Consider the following 25,550-nt stretch of genomic DNA (forward strand, 5'->3'; position numbering starts at 1 on the left):
CACGAGGCATTCCACTCGCCCGAACGCAGAGTTTACTTTCTGCGGGCAAGCGTTAATGTCGAGCCCTGATCCACTTTGCGCATCCACATGGTATGTTTTATTCATGTGAACACCTCAAGTTAAGAAGCGGGAGTTGCACCTCCGATCGCGGATAGAGACATGCACTAGTTAATCAGTCGTGGGTGGCGTCGTTCTCTTGGACGGATTAAAAAAAATATATATCTATATGTTTTAGCTTATGCTACACACACCGATTTAAAAATAAAATAAAAATAAAATAATAATAATAATAAATATTTGACTTGAAGAATCTCAGCCGACCGATGATTCAACTCGTCGACTTTCAGGGGGCAGCCGTAGTCTATAGTGACTTTTGGGCAATATCAACCACCTACGTAGTTACCAGTCAGGTTTCACTGCTGCCTCGCGCCCCTGTTCATTTATGCAAAGCAGTTAGGGATGTTGCAGTGTGGCCGTGTGGAACCATATTGTGGGCTCATAGTGAGGAAACAGAGTGATGCTTTGTGGGGTCAGGGTGTGTCCCTGGGCAGAGGACAGAACGCATAGGAATGATGATAGTAGCCACCATCCTTTTTGTGTCCCTAATGGGTTCATATTTCCTCTCCTCTCTTCCCTCTCCTCTCTCTCCCCTCTACTTTCCTCTTCTCTCCTCTCCTCTCATGTCCTCTCTCCTCTCCTCTCCTCTCCTCTCCTCTCCTCTCCTGTCATCCCCTCTCTCCCCTTCCTGTTCCCTCTCTTTTTGCTTTCTCTCCCTCTTTTCCTCCCCTCCCATAGTTTTACACATGCTATTTATTTTACTATCTTAAAGTGTTATCAACCTTAAAATCGTTTATTTTTTTATTTTTATTTTTTAAGTAAGTATTTGTCTCACATGTTCATGCAGTCTCCATAAGGCCACTTTTATTTTACTTGCTCTGTATCTGGAACTGAAGTTGTTGATGTTAGTGTTGTAAAACAGCCAGAAGATGGCGCCATTAGTTGTAAGCCCCAATTTCCAGCAGAGTACTCACTGTTGCATACGGTGTATGTAATGCTGTAAATAAAACACCATTGTTTTATATACGGCATTACATATTGCACATAAAAAGTAACATTACAGTACAAGGTGAGCTTTAAAATAAATCAAAATGTATTGAAAAACAATTCTGAAGTATCCAAAGATGGTGCTTGTTTGACGTGTCACTATCACATAACTTTGTGGTTATTATGGTGGTCATTTGAGGGAAGATGAAGTATGCATTATTTGTTTTCTTACACATTTGTTTTCCCCATCCGCTATTATTATTATTATTATTATTATTATTATTGTTAATATAATTATTTATTATATACACTTTACCATTTATATACAATATAATATAATGGTTTTCATCTGCACACTATTCTGCCCATTTACCTCCCAGCCAGTCAGCCGATCCACTTGGTTAGAGAGGAGTCAGTCCGTCTAAACTTGTTGTTTGTTATGCAGGTGATTTCTGAGGAAGGGGTCAGCTTTAAGGTCAGTTTCTGCTCTCTTTCCCTTTGTCCTCCACTCGTCTTTCTGACTCTCTTGTTTTCTATTGCTCTCTCACTCTGTGACGTGAGTCCGTGTTGATTCTGTCTGTGCTTTGTGCTGTCTCTTTGTTATTAAACGGCTGGCTGTATTTAGGCTGTTAGGCACTTTAGTTGCGATGGTGCTGGCGGTGGACTTGACACCGGCTGTGTCTACCTGAGCACCGCGTAGGCGTTTTTATCAAGAAAATGAAATATAATAAATTTTTTATAGTTTAATGCTATCCTAAAAGTTAAAAAAAAAAAAAAGTTTAATTTACTGTAACAGTTTTTTTTAAACAACCACCAAATTGATTGAAACTTAGAATGCTTGACTTATAGTATCCACCCTGTGTACCCCCACGACTGAACAAAACACAAGTATAACGTGTATAAAAGCTGTTACTATTACTTTCACATTCTTTTGTTTTATTTCAGCTCCACTTATTTAAACATTGAAACACAGAGCGTGCATATGCTATGGAATTATTTGAAGTTTACTTCGGACACTACGATTCGGCATTCGGATCATCTTGGTGCCTCTTGAAAATGCACAGGATACTGAGCACTATTTGACTCCTGTTTTTTTGCTTTTTAACGTTCTTTCCAATGCAAGATTTAGCACCAAGTACGCACAAAATTCAAAATACATTCACAGGTGTGCAAAGTATCAAATTCTTGACTCAGATATGATACATTCAGTAAAAAACATCAAGCAAGTACCTCAAACGTTGACTAATAAGATATTTTATGTGTACATTTGGATACTCCTGCTTATTGCTCTAGAGTCGCCTAGTTTCCCTGCTTGCCAGGTGGCTGCCAAAGCAGAAGTGGAGTGCAATGCTTTATTGCTTTTTGTGTCCCTTAAGGACAGGACAGGTTCACTACTTTTTAACCCAGACCTTCGTAAAATGTTGGTTCTCATAATTTATAACTCTTCATGGCACAAGCTCACTGAACGCTTTACTATTGAGAAACGTACCGCTTTGCCGCAGCTTCCTCACTGTATTTCAACGGTCCAACAGGACAAACATTTAATCCTTAAAAATATATATTTTTTGAAAACTGGAAAGTCACATTCACAGTGAGAAGCTGCAGCAGCACAAGTGGAGAGTTTCTCTTATTGCTGAATTAACACAATTACACAATTACACGCCTACTAATCACTAATTCAACACATATTTCGTCACAGTAAATGCATAAGATAACACTATATTAATCCCAGGGCTGAAATTCAGGATAAAGAGGGGAAAACGGAGCCTCTCTCGTTCGGTAGAATTTGTTCATCCACACATTATGCGAGAGGAAATTGTACCCGATTGTACAAACCATTAAGATTCTCTCCACTGTTTAATTGTATATTGTAACGGTTAAAGGGCAGTGAAATTATTTCATTACAAAGAAATACCAATATATTTACTTGGTGTGTTCCTGTGTGTGTTTGTGATTATTCCTACTCCCTTGTGTGTTTGTCTGTTTCTACGTATGTGTGTGAGCGCCTGACTTTCCTGGTGTGTGTGTGTGTGTGTGTGTGCGTGTGCGTGTGTCAGATTGTGGGTAACGGCAGCGAGCAGCAGCTGCAGAGGGAGCTGGAGGATGTCCTGATGGACCCATCGGTCGCCGAAACCGGGCCCGGGGCGGAGCCGGCCATGGACCCCGCCGGCGGAGGAAGCCGTGGCCCTCCCACGTCAGTGTCAGCCGTGCCACTCAGCACGCCCCCGCTGCCCAAGGTGGAGATGGTGCTGCCCGTTCAGGTGTCTCAGGAGAGCGAGCTGAACGAGAGGTCGTACCGTGGTGAGTGGTGGCGCGACTTGCTTTGCTTTGTCACACAAATATCTGCTGTACTCAAACGTCCAAATTCCATATCGAAAGCCCACCCAACCTCCACTCCTCCACTCAGTGGTTGGCCCTTGCCTTACATCCAGAAGGTTCTTGGTTCGGTGGCGTCTCCTCACCTTTCTCCTTTCAAACCAGCTGATGAGTCATCGTCAGAAGGAAGCCCCGGAACCCCCATTCCGGATGAGGACAGCGTGGTGTTCAGCCAGCTGACATATCTGGGATGCGCCTCCGTCAACGCGCCCCGCAGCGAGGTGGAGGCTCTCCGCATGATGAGCATCCTCAGGGGCCAGTGCAACCTCCCGCTGGACATCACACTGTCCGTGCCGGGAGTTTCCGAAGGCACCGTCAGGTGAGTGGAGCTGTGGACGAGCTGACAGGGTCAGCTGCTGGTGCACGCTGTGCACCGTCTGTTGTTTTGTCAACAGACGGCGCCACACGCACACGCACACACACACACTATATGATAGGTTCACTATTTTCCCACCTTGTTAGTTCCCATCATTTATAACTGTTCATAGCACAACTTCGCTGAACACTTAACTATTGAGAACTTACCACATTAAACAATTTCTCCTTTTTTAATTTATTTTTTTTCCTCCAATCATCTCAATTCTTCCAGGTTGCTGGATCCCCACACTAGTACAGAGATTGCCAACTACCCTATCTACAAGATCCTGTTCTGTGTGCGTGGCCACGATGGAACCCCGGAGAGCGACTGCTTTGCCTTCACTGAGAGCCACTACAACTCTGAGATCTTCAGTATCCATGTTTTCCGCTGCCAAATCAAAGAGGCGGTGAGGATGAATTTCACTGATTCATTGATTTAACGGCTGTGCCTGAAGCGACCAATGTATATTTCCCCCCACCTCTGCAATACCATTTAAAATGAACCATAGATTAACAAGTCAGTTGATTTTTTTTCTCTTAGACATAGTTCAAATAAGTCACTCAATTTGTTTTGGACTTTTTTCCGGAATTATGATTAGTACAAGAGACAAATCACACGGCACATGCGCAGCATTCATAAGAACGTTCTGCTTTTTTTGAGTGTGAACAACCAGACAACAGGGGGCGCTAGTTGTACAGACAACTGTCAAACCATTCCATTTTACATTATTACTCTCCTCTGTTTGCTTTTAACTGATTTTTATCTATGACTTTCTTTATTCAATGTATTCCAATGTATCAGTGTCACCTATTTATCATTTACTTTTAACAAATTTACCGGAGCATATGCAATAAAACCTTAGTCACATAAGGAACTCCTGATTGAGCCAGGCCAGAGTGAGTTTATGAGTCAGATGGAGGATGTCACAGGACTAGACGTAGCTGGCTTAGCACTAAATGTCAGTGACAGGTACCTTCACCTGGAGGGGTGGAGCTCAACCCCCTCCGGAGCCGTTTAGCTCTTGACTGTCCCTTGAGCCGCTGTCCCTCTGCTTAAATGTAGACTGTGTGTTGGGCCACACAAACGCACGACCAGATTGAAGGTTCCTTATTTGCACATGCGGTCATACACGGATGGTGCGGTGAAATGTTTAAAGGGCAAACTCCAAAGGCCACCAAACAAAGCAGGAAGCCCAAAAAAAAAATACTCTGAACCAGAAAGAAAATCATATATATATATATATATATATATATATATATATATATACACAACTAAACAGAAATATAATTAAATACATAGCAAAATATATGTAATGTATATGAATATGTATGTGTAGGTAATTGCAGTATACACCGTGGCATTCATGCACAGTGTCCTACAGGGGGGAAAATACTGGTAGGCGGGTGTCCACAGAGTAAAGGGTGTTATCCACATTTTCTTAACAATGATGTACGTGCAATAGGATGCAATATGTGCAACGATGCAAATTAGTGAACGTGAAAACAGTATGTTACATGAATATATGAATACAGGGAAGTACAGAGCAGATGTTGAACCTTACGACATTCCCCCTGCAGACCATAAAAGAAAGTCCTCATTTGCGTCCGTATGAGTATATCCGTGTTTTGGACGGGAGATAAAGAGGAGATCTGCTGCGGAATCTGGACTTTGTCCGGTTGAAGGACTGCTGTGGTTTTCTGTGACCTCATTTTCCACAGCGTTCTTCTCTGTCACCACTGGAGCACAGGGACTGGTGCACCACTTGACTGGTCCCTCATCAATCCACCTGCGTTAATATATGCCCCACACACACACACACACACACACACACACACTTACACACACACACACACACAGTGTGTCTCAGTCTCTCACCTGCAGTTTTTCACCTCTTAACAACCAGATGGCTTTCTTCTGCCAAAAGAAAACCTGGAGCCAGGTTTTGTTTTCTTTCCTCACTCTCATCACTGTATCTCGCAGCCTTTTCTTCCTCTGTCCGCTGCCCTCAGAAGCGAAGGTCCCGCTGAACGCTAAATATAACTTCCACCATATTGTCCACATTCCGACCATCAGCCCTCGGCTCGGAACTGTGCGATGTCTGCTCGCTTCTGCTCCAGTCATGATGGTCGCCTGCTCGGCATAAGTCCACAGGAGCAATAAAAAAAGAACCAAAACAAAACAACAGCCGTAGTCCACAACCACCACCTCCACACAGAGTACATCACCAGAGGGGTAATCTTCTTTTTTTTTTTTTTGTTTTTTTGGGGTTTTTATTTTTTGCCTTACTTTTTTAGAACATCTTTTTTTTCAGTAGGGGGAGGCATAATATCAGTAGCTTAATGTTGCAGCAATATTAAAACAAAAAATGAAACAAAACCCTATTAATTTACAAATCAAATACATTTATATTTCCTGAACGTCCATAAACTAAACACACACTAGTTTTCCATGCAATACTGCATCGTAGTCCTTTGTAAGCCCAGCGTTGCCTGTCTGCTGCTCTACCTTTCCGTAGTGGACAGTTTACCCCTCGCTCAAAATAGAGTTGCCTCTTCACTTTGCAGTACTGTGAATTACCCTCCGGTATTGTCAAAGCCGATGACCTCAGTGAATCGTCAGGAATTACCTCATTTAATTTAATTTAATACCATTTCATTTAATACTCTTTTGTGGCACACCTTTTAAGGACATTACATGACCTATCAACATCAGACTATGCAACCCATTTATTGCAAATCCTATACTGTTTTCGCAAAACTTGGAGCCAGAGTTTTGGAATGAAACTTTTTGGCACTAGTCAGCCTCCTTGTGTTTGGAACCCCCCCCCCCCCAGGGCCGTGACAGTAGGAGCTCTCAAACTACTCATTGTCTCCCCAATGTTGATAACCCAAAACACCGACGAGTCACATGCCACGCAACGCCACTTATCTCACGGAACTTACTGTGTCCGTCTGGAGATGTCGCACAATATTAGTGTTTGTTGTTCAAACCACAGGGCACTCAGGCGTAACTGACCTTCCCTTAAAAGACTTTGTTTTCCTTTTAATTGCCTTTCACGCCGACGACAGTTCTATGGACTCACCAACATGTCTCCGCGAGGAGAAGCCAGAAACTCTTGTGCGCGCTCCGGCTTCCTGTAGTTATTTCTAACTGAGCCACAGCAGAGAGAGATATAGCTCTTTGAAATGCGTCTTCACCAGAGTTGCCGCCGCCTCGCCGCTCTGTTCTCTGCGGCGATTGTGCCGCACAGCCACCTCTGTCATGTCTCCTTCTGTAAAGCGTTGTTTATTTCGCTCACGCTCAAAGCGCCTGGAAAGTTCCCTTTCGCGATAAAATAAATAGAACGAAAACTACATCTAATGGCGGAGCAGATCAACGGTCTTCAGCCTGTTATGTGTTTTTCTTACCCCGAAAAAGACCAAAGAACACAATGTGACATTTTAAACTGCAAAAATCTTCAGATAACTTGCCCAATAATTGATCACAACGCTACGGAACAATAATTTCATTGTTCGAAACCCTAAAACGTCTCAACCGCCGTCGATGCAAGTCTGTGCCCCCCCCCCCCCCCCCCCCCCCCCCCCCGTCAGAGCACGCGAGTCATCTTCATCGCCTTGATCCAGTACCCCGTTGTTCTTCAATAAATCATCCCCCGTGATCCCCTAAGATCTCCCCCTCGACAACAAAGCAAACACAAAGGCATTGTGTAGGAGGGCTCGGAAAGTGCTTTCGCTCCGAAAACAGAGCGAAAAAGAAGAACGCTGTCATTTATTGATAACAGCAGTTTCCTCACACCATCTCCCAGGAACTAACCCCCCCCCCAGCCATGCTGTGTGTTGGTGTTCGGGATGATGTGGACCCCCTGCCGTGCTCTGTAGAGCAGTTTGCGCCGAGCTTTCGTCATACGCAGTGTGTTGCCGTATGTCTAAGTGTGTGCGTGCGTGCGTGCGTCCTCCTATCATTACTTAAAAGAACAAACGAATCACAATTGAAAGCTGAGTTTAGATTCAAAGGTCTTCTGACGAGACTTCCAACCGAGCCAAATCTAGAGTGGGCGATATGTTAATTACCATGCCGATGAAATATTTGCCAGTTTCCAGTACAATTTCCCAATGTCGACCCCCATCTCTGTCCTGAGCTCAGAGACGAAGCAGAACCCTTTGGTCCATGTTGGCAGCGAGGGCTTGTTTTCTGTTCAGTGTCAAATGGAACAATAATTCGGTGCTCAGAGGGTCCAGGCTCCGTTATTGGCCCGCTTGATCAAATTGTGTGATTGTGGAAGCCGATGAAAGTCAGCTTTGGTCAGATGTGCACGCTGCTCCGCGCCCCCCCCCCCTCCTGAGGATGAGGCGAAATGAAAAGTCAGTCGTTACTGTCGGTCGAGCAGCACGGAGAAGTTACGGCTGTTTGTGTCCACAAAGTTTTAAATGTTTGGACTGTGATGGTGAACAGATCCCCAGCGGGTGTTAACGTGTTTAAATATTTAGCGTTGGATGGAAATACTTCTTTATTTCTTTGTTTGTGTGTACATGCCGTGGATGTGGGTGTGTGTGTGCGCAGTGTCTCTGTTTGGTGCAAATGGAATCGGGGCACTACTGATTTTATTAGTTGTGCGGCGTGAGGACGACGGACACAAACTATTAAGCCAAAGAAAAGGTGTGTTATTGTAGTAGTTCTAGTAGTTCTATATGAGTGGACGTAATAAATATAAATTAAAGTTACAATGAACGTAAATTAAAATCAAATACATTTTAAAGGCTACATTCAAGTCACAATTGTCCCACTTTTTTTTTATGTTATGTAAAGTATAAGTGAAGGAGGGAGACTGTGTGTGTGTGTGTGTGTGTGTGTGTGTGTGTGTGTGTGTGTGTGTGTGTGTGTGTGTGTGTGTGTGTGTGTGTGTGTGTGTGTGTGTGTGTGTGTGTGTGTGTGTGTGTGTGTGTGTATACATATATTTGTGTTTTTCTATAACCCCTCCAGGTTAGTAGGATACTGTACAGCTTTGCCACAGCTTTCCGGCGCTCCGCAAAGAAGGCGGTGCTGTCGTCTCAGCAGGCTCCTCCACTCACGCCCGACAGTGACCTATTCACGTTCACCGTCAGCCTGGAGATCAAGGAGGACGATGGGAAAGGCACCTTTAGGTGAGGCAAACACACATGCATCCAACTCTTTTATCTGCCTACAATAAACTGTCATATAGTAAGTGTATGTAAAATAAACCTGCAATTCCTTCATGGATCCCTAGGGGCATTAAACCCTGCATTAAAGGAGACCTATTATGCTCCTTTTCCCACAAGTTAATTTAAGTCTCTGAGTTCCCCAAAACACACGTCTTTGAAGTTTGTTGCAGAGAACACCACTCAGATTATGCGTTCGATCCATTCTAACATGCCTCTATAACCCTCTTGTTCCAAAACGGGCTGTTTAAGTGGGAGGAGCCACCCTCCCAATGCCCCGGGGTCTGTGAGCCAATGGGGTTTGAGCATGGCTTCCGGCTTTCGTTGTATTTAGTCCGTAACGTTCACTTATTCCACCTTAACAGTCCGACAAAATCTGTTTATGAACAAATTTGAGGCAAGAAATAAGCAGTCCAGCTGCTGAATCTGTACTCTATTAGATCTACAAAGCCTCATTTAAAAGTTAGTTCCGGCTTTCGTTGTCGTGCTCCAGGCTTGTGGGAGACACGGACAACGCACTTCGACGCACCCGGACCCTCGGACGCGGGGATTTGTTTGATACATGTTAACGTCGGGAAATAAAATAAAATAAATAGATATACAATAAAAACACACTATTTGAATTGTTTTTGTTTGGAGAGATGCACAGCGGATCAGACGGAGACGATAACCATATAAAGAAATCCGGCGCGAGCTGACGTCAGCTCGCGCTGAGAGTAGAAAAAACCTTTACAAGCAGAGCGGTCGGAAGCCTGAGCGTTTTGCTCAGAGAGATTACTTTGTCATTTGATTTACCTCATTATTTGACACTTTGGCCACCTCTCATGTGAACATCCCACATTGTAACATTATACATATGAGAGAATATAAGAAAAAGCATAACAGAACATGTGGATCGTTTAACATTGTATTCCAGTAATTACAGACATAATTTCACACACAAATTGGTAAAATTTGGCGCCTTAGGCGCCAAGGATTCTAAGTGCTTTGATTTGAGCCTTAACATATTTTTATTGAAAAAGGCCTTTAATTCTAGATTGTTATGTCTCTGTAGTACTTTGAGATTATAACTAGAGAGAGGCAAAGGCATTATAAATTAATTCTTGCCACACTTGGGTAGAATTCCACGCGACTCACTTATCAAATATATAAGTACAGTATATACTTACACAAGTATATATATTATACAATTTTTTTTGGTGTTAGTCTTTATCCTGCATAATGAATAGTTAAAATTGTCATTGTATGTGTTCTTTGCAATTATCAAGTCTTTGACCCCCCCTCCGATCTGTGATAACCCAATCATCCGTGTCCCCTGACCCCCTTGCACAATAAGATCCTTGATGGTGTCCCAGACTGAAAAAGAACATGGACGTCAGCTAAGGAGGGGAATGATAAAAATACGACCAGAGCGATGGGAAGAAACTGAAGCGTCCTTTTTTCTCCTCTTGGAGGTGTAGGCACATGCTTCCTCTCATCCATCATCTCTTTATATTCCCTCCGTTCCTCACTCCACAAAGAGATTTATTCATCCTCAGAACCCACAAGCACAGACACATAAAAACCACACTTAGGCGCGTGTACGTGCACTGATCCTCTCATTTTCTGATATCCTCGACTTCCAGGAAATTGTTTGGTCGCTTTTTGCTTCTTAAAGCAACCCACATATACAAGATTCACACGCCTTAACATCTCACACACACACACACACACACACACATAAACTCACTTTGCCATCAAATATACTCCTGCGTCGTCGTACCGCCGTCGCCGCGCTCTCATCCGGCACAAGAGCATTTCTGGTTTTGCATTGTTGATTCTGTGCAGAGACCTCCAAAACACTCCAATAAAAGTACAGTAATGAATGATAGAAGACAACTTTAGCTTTATAGCGTTTCAGTAAAACGAAAAAAACAAAAAAAAACAAAAAACATTGCAAGTGTCCAATATTAAGCAGCTGCACGCTGAATTATAATAGTAAAGTGTTGTGGAAATACAAAGCGATGCCTGTACTGAGGCAGGAAATACAGGACACAATTTGGGGAGTTATCATGTTGTAGCGTCAGGTATCTTTTGGTCCTTGGCGTACATCATTCAGGGGGCCCGAAAATAACCTGATTCTTTCTATTCAGCGCTGTGATCAGATGATACAAGAATATAAGGAACAAAAAGGGGGAAATTGTTGTCCTAAATTTCATTCATGGTGTTCCCTTTGCGGATCTTTTCTTCGCCGATAACCCGCGTTAACCCATCACACATCCTCAAATTGTCAGTGTTTTTTGTTTCTCCATCTTGTCAGTCACTTCCGTGACTTCACAGACGGCCGAGCGCTCCGCTTGTTTGGAAAACAAAAACTTGCCTCTGGATTATTTTTAGCCCGTGCATATTTCCTCCTCATTAGTTTGTGATTATTTTTGGTATGTTGACTTGGAAGTAATCAGCTTTCACACGCGAGGACCGCAGAGATCTTTGTATTAGCATTTTCTTGTCATTAAAGAAACCAATTATATCCAAAACAAATTAACTTCAAAAAGGATTCACCGCGTCAATAAAACACGTCATGAAGTGTCTTTTACGTCTTGTTGGGGTCGACGACGACACTTGTGTCACAGTGTTCCCTTTGCCATTTTTTACTTCATCAATCTTAAGTCGGTAAACCTACAGTCACGAATGGTCACTACACTTGATCACAAAACTATAACTCTTATGGATACGAAATTTGACTTTATGCTATCAAACATAAAGATTTATTATGCATACGTGACGGGATCTCTGGCGTTAGGTCAGCCTGAGACAGTTCTGCCTATCTGCCCAGGTTTTATATTTAGTTTTATATAATTAGTCAGGAATCCTTTTATTTAAAAAGGTTATATTAGATAGATTTATTCCAGAATGCGTAGAAATGCATAGAGTAATAACATAATAACATCTGCAGTTTCCAACCTTTAAACTGAGACTGTCTGTTGTTTTGCTATTTTTACTGGAAGATCTTCGTAGTTATATCATCACACTGCTGACAAAAGATGGCCATAATCACAGTCACTGTTATGAGAAAAAAAGTTTTTACAAGATATTGTATTGTTTGAAGTCCTAACTTAAATATTTAATTATTACAAGTTTTGTCAAACATGGGATTTACTGGTATTTAGGTCATGACCTTTACATTTCAATTGGTGATTCATTGATTGGTGATGAATATATTAATAAATATAAATAATTGCAGTTTTAGTTAATACATATACTGTACATATCCTTGTCAATAAATGCTTTTATTTTCCACACTTTCAGTGCTGTTGCAAAAGACAAAGACAAGCAGAGCTTCAAGCTGCGGGCGGGAATGGACAAGAAAATCGTAATTTATGTTCAGCAGACCTCTAACAAGGAGCTGGCTATCGAGAGGTAAAACACACACTTGCATGCAAACCATAAACATATGTTTGGTATTGATAATGAAATGTGTGTGGGTTTATGTGTGGAGAAACACCCTTTTTTTTTTTTTCTTTTTTGCTATACAGTGAACCACAGTTGGGGACACAGACTTTCTCAATATAGTCTTAGTTCACTAGTGAGATCAAAGTAATCCTGGTACTTTTTGCATGACATTTTCGGAGATAGATTTTAATCTTCCGGCTCACTGCCTCATCTCTATAAAGCAAATCTAGTTGTGAGATCGAACCCCCAGAAAATTGCCAAACAGTTAATGCGCGGTCGTCACTGCGTGCGTGTTGAATTACATTCAGAGACGCTTTTCAAAACAATCATTCGGTCCCTCCAAACGAACACCATTGCGATACATTAGAATGATTCTGTGGGTAGCTGAGGAAGATGTTGGCCTTTCACATGGCTAGCTGTGGCTGGACAAGTGGAGGACACAGTTTTACCTTTTTCATTATGCCCTAGTTTCAGTTTCCTCGCGGCCCTGCCTGTGTATTGAGAGCTTAAGCCAGGATATTGGGTCATAGTGAGACCCCATGCACAGCACTGCAACCCTTTGCATGGGGTCTGACCACACATTGTTGTTGATGTTTTAAAGGTCTAAACTGTGCACAAGTTGATGAAAGGCTGCATTGTAAAAATCCATTATCTCAGCTGAAATGACTCAGAAAATCAGGTTCTTTACAGATGGACAAAAGATATTCTTTGTTGCATTATTTTTTCTACTTTGGTGATGGTTTATTTGAGTTGGTTTGTTCTTAGACTACTACAAGATTTATTTGACTGCATGTCATGGTACTAGTATTGGTCCAAAAAGTAATTTAAGTGTATTCATACAGAAGCTATCAAGAACAGAATCACACATTGCTTCACAAGTAATGAATAAACTAACTTAAACGTGTAAGAGATAGATAGCACAAAGTAGTATACATTTGAGTGATAATATTACTCGTCGTCATAGATTAGTGGAAGTGCTAGTTCTGTTAAAACTGGGGCAAGTTCCATTAAATTCAAATGAAATTATTTGTGTATGGAAGCCATTATAATACCTCATTGAACCACTTAGACGTCTTGTAAATTTCTGCAAATTTACTATATATATAGTAAATAAGAGAATAACAGGACTTGTAATTGTGCCCACCCATCTGCTCTAATTGGCATATCTCACCCTAAAATGCCATGTCTGATGATAGATAGATACTGTACTTTATTCACCCCTCAGGTGGAAATTGAGGTATTACAGCAGCACACATTGAAACAAATAGGCAATAAAATATAACAACATGCAATAATCCTCTGTATCAACAATTCACATCTGAAGTATAAAAGCGGTAGGCTATACCCGTACACACACACACACACACACACACACACACACACGTTGTTTTTGCGACCGGCTGAGTGTGTTACCAACTCAGGTCACCCATATCAGACCATGTTGGAGCCGGTTCTGCTCTGTAATCACTAAACACGCGGTGGACTGCCTTTTCGTCCGTCCCGGTGTCTGTGTCTGAGTTCCGGCCGGCGAGCGAGCCCGTGATTGATGCGAGGCTGGCTGCGACACTGTTAATTTTCCATGGTTTAATGAAACCGTTGAAATTCCATCACCTTCTCATGAACTTCCATTTCACGGTGGTTTGTTATTGTAGCGGGTGTCCGGACAACCCGCGAGTGGAGGATTGATTCTGTCGGGAATGTGTGCTGTGTTTAATGTTCCCCGTGTGCTGCTCTGTGTTAACTGGGATCAGTTCAGGAAGCTATTTGTGCTAATATACGTGTGGCGCCGCACCACTGGTTTCACTCCAGAGAGAGATTTATTCTTCTGTCTTCACGTTCGGCTCTTGCTTTCTTTCTTCCCTCCTTTCATGTTCTCTCTATTGTGTGTGTGTGTGTGTGTGTGTGTGTGTGTGTGTGTTCCAGGTGTTTTGGCCTCCTTCTGAGTCCTGGGAAAAATGTGAAGAACAGCGACATGCACCTGCTGGACCTGGTGGGTGATATATATATTTCTGTGTCTGTGTGCCTTTCTCTGTGCTTGTGTTTCCATGTATGTGTGTATACTGCAGCTGTTTATATGTATCTAGCTGTTTGTGTGCAAATAAGTGTGTGTTTGTGTGTGTGTTTGCCTTTATCTGTGTACGTGCTTGTCTTCTTGTGTTCCTTTGTATGTGTGTATATCTGTTTATATGTGTGTATTTTTGTTTGATTTTCTGTGTGTATGTTTGTGGGACAGCTTGACCGTGTGTTTCTGTGTCTGTTTGTTTCTGCTTATGTTTGTAAGTGTGTGTGTGTTTTTGTTTGTGCGTGTGCCTAAAACTGTTACCGAATGGGTGCGCGTGTGTTTTTATCTGTGTGTGTTTCTGTGTGTGCGTGTGTCATAGACGGTGACTGTTAATGTGTGTGTGTGTGTGTGTGTGTGTGTGTGTGTGTGTGTGTGTGTGTGTGTTAACATCCTCTGCTGTGCGTCCATCCAGGAGTCCATGGGGAAAAGCTCAGATGGGAAGTCGTACATTATCACAGGAAGTTGGAACCCCAACACACCTCAGTTCCAGCCCGTGAATGAAGAAACGCCTAAAGGTAACAGAACATAGAGTGTATTAATACTCAGCATAAATTGCTATCATGCACAATTTAGAATTATGAAGCTAAAATAAAGTGTAATACTTGGGGTAAACTGGATGGGGTATACACTCACTGAACACTTTATTAGGAATACCTGAACCCCTACTTATTCATGCAATTATCTAATCAGCTTAACGTGCGGCAGCAGTGCAATGCATAAAATAATGCAGATATGGGTCAGCAGCTTCAGTTTATCTTCGCATCAACCATCAGAATGGGGAAAAAATATGATCTCAGTTTTTGCGACCGTGGCATGATCGTTGGTGCCAGGCGGGCTGGTTTGAGTATTTCTGTAGCTGCTGATCTCCTGGGATTTTCACGCACAACAGTTTCTAAGGCAGCGGTTCCCAACTTTTTCGGACTCAATCTCAAGTCCGATGTCCCGCGGTGACTTTGCTTGTGGATGATGTACCAATGGCTTCTTTCCTTTTCAGTGTACCTAATGCTAACCAACCATTTTGATTATCACCGCAAATTCAAAGATGTACAGGTGCATGTTGATCGTGGTCCGGCTTGGACGTAGTACGCCCCAACATAAGTTCCTATCTAAACATCTCAGAATACACAACATGTTGAACCTTGAGGTGGATGGGCTACAGCGGCAGGAGACCACATCAGCTTCTACTTCTGTCAGACAAGAACAGAAAGCTGAGGCTGCGGTGGACACAGCCTCACCAAAACTGGACAGTTGAAGACTGGAAAAACGTAGCCTGGTCTGATGAATCTCGATTTCTGATGAGGCACACAGATGGTTGGGTCAGAGTTTGGCACCAATAGCATGAATCCATGGACCCAGCCTGCCTTGAGGTTATGATATGAGGAATTCTTTCTTGGCACACTTTGGGCCCGTTAGTGCAAATCAGTCATTCCTTGAATGCCACAGACTATTTGAGTACTGTTGCTGACCATGTGCATCCCTTCGTGGTCACAATTTACCATCTTCTAATGGCTACTTCCAGCACCATAATGCACCTTGTCACAAAGCAAAAGTCGTCTCAAGCTGGTTTTATGAACATGACAATGAGTTCAATGTTCTTCAGTTTCCTTCGCAGTCACCGGATCTGAATCGAATAAAACGCCTTTGGGATGTGATAGAACGGGAGATCCGCAGCATGAATGTGCAGCTGACAAATCTGCAGGAATTGTGTGATGCAGTCATGTGAACATGGAGCAGAATCTCAAAGGAATGTTTTCAACATCTTGTGGAATCCATCCCAAGAAGAATTTGGGCTGTTTTGAGAGAAAAGGGAGCCCCCTACCCAGTATTAGTATAGTGTTTCTAATAAAGTGCTCAGTGTGTGCCTGACTATTCCACATAAGTGGAGGGATATGCAATAAATGAAGAGCACACTTTGAATAAAACATAATGAACACGTTGTTGAATTGGTGATTCAAAAAAATGCTTATTGTCTGTTGATCAATGAAAAATAACTGTGCTTGTAAACCTGAGGGTTTTGTGAATAATCCTCTCATTGATTACACAGATAAATTCATGTACATGACGACAGCAGTGGACCTGGTTATCACTGAAGTTGAGGAGCCGGTTCGGTTCCTTCTAGAGAACAGGGTCAGAGTGTGCGCCCCCAACGATCGTCTGTTCTGGCCTTTCAGCAAGCGCAGCTACACTGAGACTTTCTATCTCAAGCTGCGACAGGTATGCTAATTGCTGGCAGTATGGGAAATCAATTTTACTGGGAAAATTTCCAGATGAAGCAATTATTGTTTGTTTTGTGTTTGTTTCATGCCTTTCATGTGACAAAATATTAGTGGATCATGTAGAAAAAACGGTCCATGACACAACCTCGCTGAACGCTTTACTACTGAGAAGCGTACCACTCCGCTGCAGCTTCTCACTGAGCTTGTGTGCAGTCCAATGGGGAAAATGTTTAAGCCCTAAAATGTAAGATCTCCTTTTCAAATCCGGGAAGCCTGCATTTGAGTCAGATAGTGTTTACGTAGGGTTTTATTGACTCTTGTATTTCCTCAAACTGGCTCTTTTGGCTACATGCATGCTAACGAAGACTAGAAACAGGAAGTTGCGTTGCTTCCTGCTGACAATCTGCTGTGGCAACATACACTACGACAGATGCGACTTAATAGTGAGTTTCCTGTTTTCGAAAAGGAGATTTAACAAGCTTTAACGTTGCCCCATTGGACTGTATTAAAGCAAAGACAGAAGCTGTAGAAGAGTGCTCAGTTTCTCTCTCCCGTAGTTCAGTGAAGTTGGGCTCAGAACAGTTAGAAATGATGGGGACCAACATTTTAATAGCGAAAAATAGCTAACGCAGTCAGTAATGCAGTCATTGATTTTATTGAATAGCATGGGCTGTAGGTAGAAATACATAAATATAATAAAACCGTCAGCACCATAAATTTATCGACAGTTTTTCAATGTCTCTCTCGTTTCAGATGGAGCGTAAAGAGCGCAAGAGTCCTGCCTCAGACACACTGTATGAAGTGGTGAGTTTGGAGAGCGAGATGGAAAGGGAGAAGAGGAAGACAACGGCGAGCCCCGGCATCCTCCCCACTGGGCCCGGTGCCGCGGCGCCATCACCGCCAGAGGATGACGAGGAAGAAGGTGCGAGAGCGAGCTCCAGCCTCCTTTGCCTCCTACAGTTTTTGTTGAAGCATTTTTGATTAAAAGTTAAATGAGGGGTTTTGGTCAGAACTGGGTTGGATGATCGCAGTGTGGTCTCGGCTCATGAGGGATGATCCAATTTTGACAGCTATGATACTTTCACTTCTCTTCGCTTTTAATCAAAATGAATAATCATAAAACCCCCAAATCAATTTGCCCCATTATTTAAAACATATTTAAACTGTGTTCAGTCATTACAGTCACTACTTAACTTGATAACTCACACTTTGTCATGTGGGGCCTAATCAATTAAAGGCTTCTGGCTCACAGAAAAGCCTCTGGTTTTGCTTCATTTCGAACTTGAGTTCTTACTCTGCCTTAAGCTGTCTCCAGCTGGCTCCACTGAATAAAGCTGAAAGCCCCTTTAAACCAACAAAGTCTCAACTTGGCCTTGACAGGCTGTGGTTGGGCCACTTGGACACCCATCATAAGGCCCGCCCCCCAGTATATATACTGGGTCACCGCCTGTCAAACTTCCTCTTTGCTTATTCAGCTCTCCGCTGTTGGAAGCATGCCCTTGATTACGGAAAGAAAGAAAGGAAAAAATTATGTCAGCTGCTGCCTTGAAGACGTGCGGGCTGTGGTGCACATCACCCGCAGGGATACTCACCTACTGTGTGTCCGTTGTCTCGGCCATGCACAAGCAGAAGCGGTGTGTCGGACCCGTTCCTTTGTGTTGACTCGAGCTCGAGTCTGTCGCTTGAAGTCATCCTTCATCAGGCTGACATCTTCGGTTCCCTCCCAAGTCGCCCTTGTACTTGTGATAGGCCTACGAGCGTCGGCTCTCCTCTCCTTTGGCCTTGTTTGGAGCCCATGCTCTTCCGCCTCTCTGGATCTCCCTTAGCATCTGTGCCAGGTGGATCAGCAGGGGTTGTCCGCGCACCAGGAGTTGTGGGGCTTCCGCGTAGCCAAGTGGGACCACGATGTGGAGGCGGAGGGGGAATAAAAGAGAGAGGTGAAGAGGCACCTGGTGCTGCTCACAAACCCAGGGGCCTTTTCACCAGGAGCTGCTGCGCCTCCTGGAGAGTGGCGGCGAAGCTGAGGATCCCATGGGCAGACCCAAAGCCCGCTGCTCCCTCCATGCTGTCCGGGGAGTATTTTACACAAGGCTGGGGATCGACGTTCAGCCCGTGTACCCTTAGGGTGCTGGAGGATTTTACCAGGGAGGCGAGGTCGTCTTGGGGTGCTCATCTCAAGACGCGCTTTCCCATCCATGCGATAACTCTGTATGCCCCCCTGGAGGAATCAGTAGCGGCCCACCTGTGCCCCTCCCTTACTGCAGAAAAGCCTCAGCTACCGTCTACGACAGTTAGGCTGATGACAAATTTGACGGGGTAATCCTACAAGGCCATGGGGCGGGCTGTGACCTTGTTTAATAATGCCTGCGTGCTGCAGGCCTACCAGGCCAGGCTCCTATGGGAGCTGGAGGGGAAACTTAAGTGAAACTGCTCAAGGCCACCGACTTCCGACTTCGACTTCTCACGTAGACGGAGGTCTTCCGACTCTACGTCATCCTTCCTGGAAGGGGAGATTCAGGCTTTGCTGGAGACAGGGAGAGAAACTGCGGCTTTTACAGCGGATATTTCCTCATTCCAAAAATAGACGACTCCTCTCTGAGACCAATTCTGAACCTTTTAAACCTGAATTCTAAACGAAACATTGAGAAAGATCCCACTTCGAATGTTAAAACACCGTCACCTGTTCAATCTATCCGACAGGGAGACTGGTTTACGTTGGTGGATTTGAAAGATGCTTACTTTCACATACCAATTTTTGAAAGGCACATGAAATATCTTATGTTGGCCTTTCAGGACAGCGTACGTCTGGCCATCTGGCCCCGCACTGTCTACATGGGTCTTGACCTCGACTTACGGTCGATGCGTGTACGGCTGACTCTGACAAGGAGATTTGGCTGTGGTCACTGCAGCTCGCACGCTGTCCCTGTGCAAGGTTGCCAGGGCATGTCGGGTTATGGTCGTCTCGGGCCTGATGGCGACTGCCTCAGCTGCAGTCCAACTGGGTTTGTTCAGGATGAGACCCCTGCAACGCTGGTTTATAAAACAGCGGGTGCGTCCATCGAGGGACCTCTCCCGGGTCATTACGTGACCATTGCGTAGGAGTGTCGAGGCGGCCTGAGGTTTTGGCTGACCCCCGGCAACCTGATGAAGGGGGCTTGGCTGGGTCCGTTGACATTGCGTGCGGTGATAAAAACCGATGCCTCCCTGTACGGATGTGGTGCTGTTACACTTTGCACAGCCGTGAGGGGACACCACGACCTGATACGTTCCGACAACACCAGGACGATTGCTTACATCAATCGTCAGGGTGACATCCGCTCCCTAGCCATGTATCAGGTGGCGTAAAGGATTTTGCTATGGTCCCATTCCCACTTCTGTTCTCTATCAACATCTTCAGGACTTATTATTGAGGGGACGGCCGAAAGGGTCGGATTTGCACATTCATCCTCTTGTCATGGACATGATCTGGCGTTCATTTTGCCGAGCAGAGGTTGACTGTTTGCTTAATGAAACTAGGCTCATTGTCCTCTACGGTACTGCAATAGGAACGATGACCCTCCCATTGGGCCTCAATGCCCTGGCTCACTGCTGGCCTCGGACTCATCTGTATGCATTCCCTCCACTCCCACTGTTGCAACAGGTGCTGGACAAGGTGAGGGAGGACAGGGTGGAGCTGGTTTTGTTGCCCCTTGGTGGCCCGCACAGACTTGGTTCCCAGACCTGAGGTCTGTGTGGTTGCTGACTCCCAAATGGGATCTGGTTTTGGTGTTGAATGCCTTAATGAGACCCCCATTCGAACGTTTATTCGGGGTTTGAGGTCACAGCTGCCAGTTGATCCTTGAAATGGACTACCCAGACCCTGGGTTCTATGCCTCTGCCTTTGGGGGCTTGCATAGGACACATCGGTTCTAACCTCGTGGTTAGTGAGGATGGGGGGGTATAGTAAGAACTCTAAAGTTTGAAATGGAAAAGAAAGTTTGGGTTGTGCTGTAACACCTTGTTTTTCGAATGAAGAATTCTTACCAGTGGCATCACTGACCAGCTCGCTCAAGATATGAATATGTCAGAAGAAGTATGAAAGGTGGTGACCCAGTATACATGCCAGTATATATACTTGGTGCGGGCCTTATGATGGGTGCCTGAGTGGCCCAATCGCAGCCTGTCCAGGCCAAGTTGCGATTGGTTTGTTAAAGAGGCTTTCAGCTTTATTCAGTGGAACTGTCTGTAGACAGCTTAAGGCATTGTAAGAGCTCTCGTTCTTCATTCATAAAAACCAGGGTTGTAGCACAGTCCAAACATTATTTTAACCCGAACGAGTGAACGAGATAGAGAGAGGGGGAGAGAGACGGAAGATGAGCCACAAAGACAGAAAGAGATTCAGATGGACAGAGCGATATCAGTCTCTTTTCTATATTTTGCTGTGCTTGTCTATGGTTTCCTACTTTGTGTATGATTACTAGCCTGTTGCAGAGTGTACTTCTTGATCAAAACTTCTTCTCAAACGTCTGTCAACGCTCACTGTCTTTGCGCCTTTTTCTGTGCATCTTCACAGCACTTATACACACAACACTTTATACACACAACTTATACACATCTTCACTCCCCACAGATAACGATGAGCCGTTGCTGAGCGGCTCAGGTGACGTTTCCAAGGAGTGTGCGGAAAAGATCCTGGAGACCTGGGGGGACTTGCTATCTAAGTGGTGCGTTTTTCTTTCTTTCTTTCCCCCCCTCCTTCTGTCTTACTCTTTATCACTCTCGTATAGCTGCTCATATTTGCACAAACATGCACGCACGCACACACACACACACACACACACACACACACAGTCATACACATGCACACAGAATTTATTTGTGTGTTCAGGGAAATTATTTTTTCTTTATCCGTATAGTGTGTGTGTGTGTGTGTGTGTGTGTGCGTGCGTGCGTGTGTGCGTGCGTGCGTGCGTGCGCGCGCGCAAGGCAGGAGTTACTGATAAGTAGCTTATTAAGATGGCTTCCCTCTGTCATTGCTTCAATTGTTCTTAATCAAAAGCTCGTGAGGAACCAAATTAAAATGGCCGGGATTTAATTAGCATAAGCTTCAAGCTGCTTTGCGGTGAAGTTAACACGAACATATCTGTGGCCTCCCTGCATCGATGCACACTCTCATACAAAATTCCAACACACACATTTATTTATTTATTTTACACTCTGGCACACAAGCTTTAGACCCACACATACACACTCTGACATAATTAGGGAGAAGTTGTTATAGGGTGATGGAAAGTGCTTTAGAAAGTACGTGGTGGACAGTAACATTTTACCAAACAGAAGTAATCCGTCCAAAATAGCTCGGTTTTATTAATTTCAGTTCTTGTCTTGTACTACCGTGTTCTGGCACGCACAGTAAATCACATTCCACAATTCCATCATGCCAGGAAATTCTTCTGTGTTTTCAAATGCTATCTGTTGTTGAAAATCATTTATATTTATATATTTTTTAAGTATTTAAAGGTGGTTTGGGAATATCAAATGTTGACGTGGCCATGAAAGTATCTTTCGTGGATATTTGTTTCATTTAACTGGCAAGAAATTATAAATTGAAGAATCACAAGATTAGCGTTTTATGAAGTGTGTGTGTGTGTGTGTGTGTGTGTGTGTGTGTGTGTGTGTGTGTGTGTGTGTGTGTGTGTGTGTGTGTGTGTGTGTGTGTGTGTGTGTGTGTGTGTGTGTGTGTGTGTGTGTGTGTGTGTGTGTGTGTGTGTGTGTGCGGAGGGGGGTGCAGAAGAGTAGAAAAGAGGCTGTTGATTAGTGAGATCCAGAGCTAAAAATCCCATACCCCTAAGGAACGGGCCTGGCATTACTTACATGATGTGCACGCACACATGCATGAACACACACTTTCACAGTATTCTTTGTTTTGGTGCTTAATCTTAGCAGAAAATGCCACGCATTGCATAACCCGATGGTTGGAACAAGTAAACAAAACAAACTTGGAAACTAGGGGGGGAATGAATTAACAGAGGGAAAATTTGAGAGTCATCAGGGATTCAGGGACCTTTCTGTCTGCTCTCATCATGTGCTCGTTGGTAGGTGCACAGGTACAACCATGCCTCCGAGCTCTCTTCCTCTTTCCCTTTGTGTATCTGAACTTTATCTTTTTTTTTTTTTTTTCTCTTTCTGGTGCCTGGTGGAAGTTTAGTTCACTCTGAATGACCACACTCACATTTATATGTACGATTTCATCCCCCCCCCCATCCAGCGACCCCCGTCAGGAAGGTGAAACATTATCAAATAGGCCCTTGTTCACAGGGAGGAAAAAAAATAAAAAAATAAATGATGACATCAGATTCTCTCTATCAAATGTCATTTGCCCATTTTTTTTCCACTGAAATTAAATGGATCTCATTTTCATGAGAACAGGGTGGCTTTTTTTTTTTTTTAATCCCTCTTCTCCAGGCGATATCATGCGCCTACCGTGCGATCTCTGTCCCCCAAACCATGTGAATAGATCCTGGCATCCCCATGTAGACAAAAACCTAAGGCAAACGATCCACAAGGCAAAGCTGCTTTTTGGCCAAAACCGCAATTGCAAATGTATGACCGGAGGATAAGCACACGGCCACCGAGGTTTAATCATTTGATGGAAATAATGAAGTAGTTTAACATTCAGTGTGTTTACAGGAACACTTCCGATTTTCTTTTCGAACAAGGAAGGTTTTCCTATGTAACTTTAACTCTGATGTAAACACTATATTTGCAATATCTGATTTGAATAAAGCCGGGAGCATATTGTGATTAACAGACCTATATTATTTTTCTTTCTTTATTTTTGAACTTTGGCCTTGTATACACCTTAATCGTATTTATTTCTGGTGTGTTTGTTCTGCACATGCACCAAATGCAACATGCATTTAACCTGGAAACGTAGATGGACCTTGTCTAGATGGAAACGACCGCAGATACACTTTTGGATGAATTGCTGCTCATGCTCTCTCAACTTCTGTTGACTATTATGACTGACGAAGGAATCAAAATATCGTATAAAAATCGTATTCGAAATATCGTCTTATTCTGGTTACTCAACTTGTTCTGGTTAATGTGTGCATGTAAACGCACTGATTGATGGAGTGAATCTTTCAATGACTGGTTGATGTTGAACACCTCCGTTTCTCCTTCCGCCTCCTCTTTTCCCGCTCACCTGCTTTCTCTCCGTCCCTTCATACCTTCATCTTCATCCCTCTCTGCTCGTCAACTCCCACTGCTTACAGGCACCTCAACCTAGCGGTGCGTCCGAAGCAGCTGCCGGCGCTGGTGCGCAGCGGCGTTCCCGAGGCGCTCCGAGGAGAGGTGTGGCAACTCCTGGCCGGTTGCCATAACAATGATCACCAGGTGGAAGAATACCGCACACTCATCACCAAGGTAAGAACATAGACCGCCATTTTCTCCCGATGGAGATTTCACTCGCTTTCTGTCAGATGTGCAGCTGGGACACCGGTGAAAAGAAAGAAGAGATGAGTGGAAATAAAGGTGCTCTTTTCTGAATATTCAATACAAATCTCCATTCCTGTTTATACTCTTGTTTGGGAGATAACAGTAAAAATATGATTCAAACAGTTATTATTATACATTCTCTAGTGGTGATATCATTCTGTAAATTAAATAACAGCAAAGTTTAACAATTGAACTACTGGCTCGGGACCCCCCTGAAAAACCCTTGAAACCACTGGTCTGGAACGCCCTGCAGTGTGGGCCGTTGGAGTTTTCGGCACTAAAGGACAAGCATGTATGTATGGTCAAAGAACAAACACATTTATTAGCATGTTGAAATTTCCCGTTGAAAACATACACTAAAAGCAATTATTTACAAATAGACTCAAGTTGAATAGAGACCTAAAAGTAGAAAAACAGACAATTGGACGTTCATTGATGGAACTCTATATTTTCAAAGGGGTATATTGGCATGCAGATGTTGGTTTCTAGTTGTTTTTAGACCTTGTTTTGAGGGCTATCCCCCCCATGTATATTGAGCAAGAAAGTAAGTACGTTTTTTTTTGTTTTTTTTCTCTCCCAGTCCTGGCTTAGGCCTTGTTCACTGTAGTTATGTAAAGTCAACATCCCCGGGCGGCTCGCTGGGTCCCAGGTGGTGACAAGATGTTGCCCTCGCCCTTTTCCACCCTTCTCCTCATCCCCTTTCAATGTCCTCATCCCCATCACCCTTTCCTACCCCGTCTCCCTCCCTCCCTCAAATACTTTTGCTTCGATATTATGTTTTTTGTTGTTCCTTGTTACCATTAATCCCCTCCAAAATGATTTTGCCATTGTTTCGTACCATTCCTAGCATTTAAATGCTGGAAGTCAATTTAATAGATATGTATCCGACGCATTGTGACTTTTCTATGAGGAAAATCCTGGACAGAATCATCGAGATGCAGTTGAGATTTAAAATATCTTAGAAGTATAATTTTAACAAAAAAAGCCTGATCTTTATTGGAAGCGATCAGACATATTGTTGGATGGAATTTTGGTGATGCGATCATGCTTCCGTGGCGGATTAGTGGCTTGCAGACATGTGTCTACAGAGACATTACATATGTGTACTAGTAGTAGTAGTTTCAGAGAGGAAAATGTCCCAAAACAGCGCATGTGAAGAGGCTGTTGGATGACCAAATAAAATCACTTCTACTTGTATGATATAGGACAGATGGATAGTGTAGTTATGGTTTACAAGAAAACAACACAAAGCTGCATATTTAAAATCCAAGTTGCACTTATCAGAGAAGACCTCATTACAGAACCGTGCAAAATCGACTCTTTGTTCTCCTGTTTGAAAATGACTGTAATCAGAACACCGACGAGGGCTAAATCACAGAGAAATTGAAAATGTAATTTGCAGGAGA

The 25,550-nt window shown here is 43.6% G+C and overlaps 1 protein-coding gene across 3 annotated transcripts in view; it reads left to right on the forward strand.

The window, feature by feature from the left end:
* The window catches only part of rabgap1 (RAB GTPase activating protein 1), a 100,434-nt gene that overhangs the window by 16,953 nt on the left and 57,931 nt on the right, over nucleotides 1-25,550 (forward strand). For all 3 annotated transcript variants that reach the window (XM_080017563.1, XM_080017561.1, XM_080017562.1), the window contains exons 3-13: nucleotides 3,102-3,345; nucleotides 3,526-3,739; nucleotides 4,010-4,184; nucleotides 8,759-8,919; nucleotides 12,244-12,354; nucleotides 14,311-14,377; nucleotides 14,862-14,964; nucleotides 16,494-16,663; nucleotides 17,419-17,587; nucleotides 21,275-21,368; nucleotides 23,922-24,072. In XM_080017563.1, coding sequence (XP_079873689.1) covers nucleotides 3,156-3,345; nucleotides 3,526-3,739; nucleotides 4,010-4,184; nucleotides 8,759-8,919; nucleotides 12,244-12,354; nucleotides 14,311-14,377; nucleotides 14,862-14,964; nucleotides 16,494-16,663; nucleotides 17,419-17,587; nucleotides 21,275-21,368; nucleotides 23,922-24,072 — 1,605 coding nt within the window. In that variant the 5' untranslated portion in view covers nucleotides 3,102-3,155. The remainder of the gene's footprint in view (nucleotides 1-3,101; nucleotides 3,346-3,525; nucleotides 3,740-4,009; nucleotides 4,185-8,758; nucleotides 8,920-12,243; nucleotides 12,355-14,310; nucleotides 14,378-14,861; nucleotides 14,965-16,493; nucleotides 16,664-17,418; nucleotides 17,588-21,274; nucleotides 21,369-23,921; nucleotides 24,073-25,550) is intronic.

The sequence above is a fragment of the Zeus faber genome (assembly GCF_960531495.2).
Source record: "Zeus faber genome assembly, chromosome: 17".
NCBI classification, from domain to species: Eukaryota; Metazoa; Chordata; class Actinopteri; order Zeiformes; family Zeidae; genus Zeus; species Zeus faber.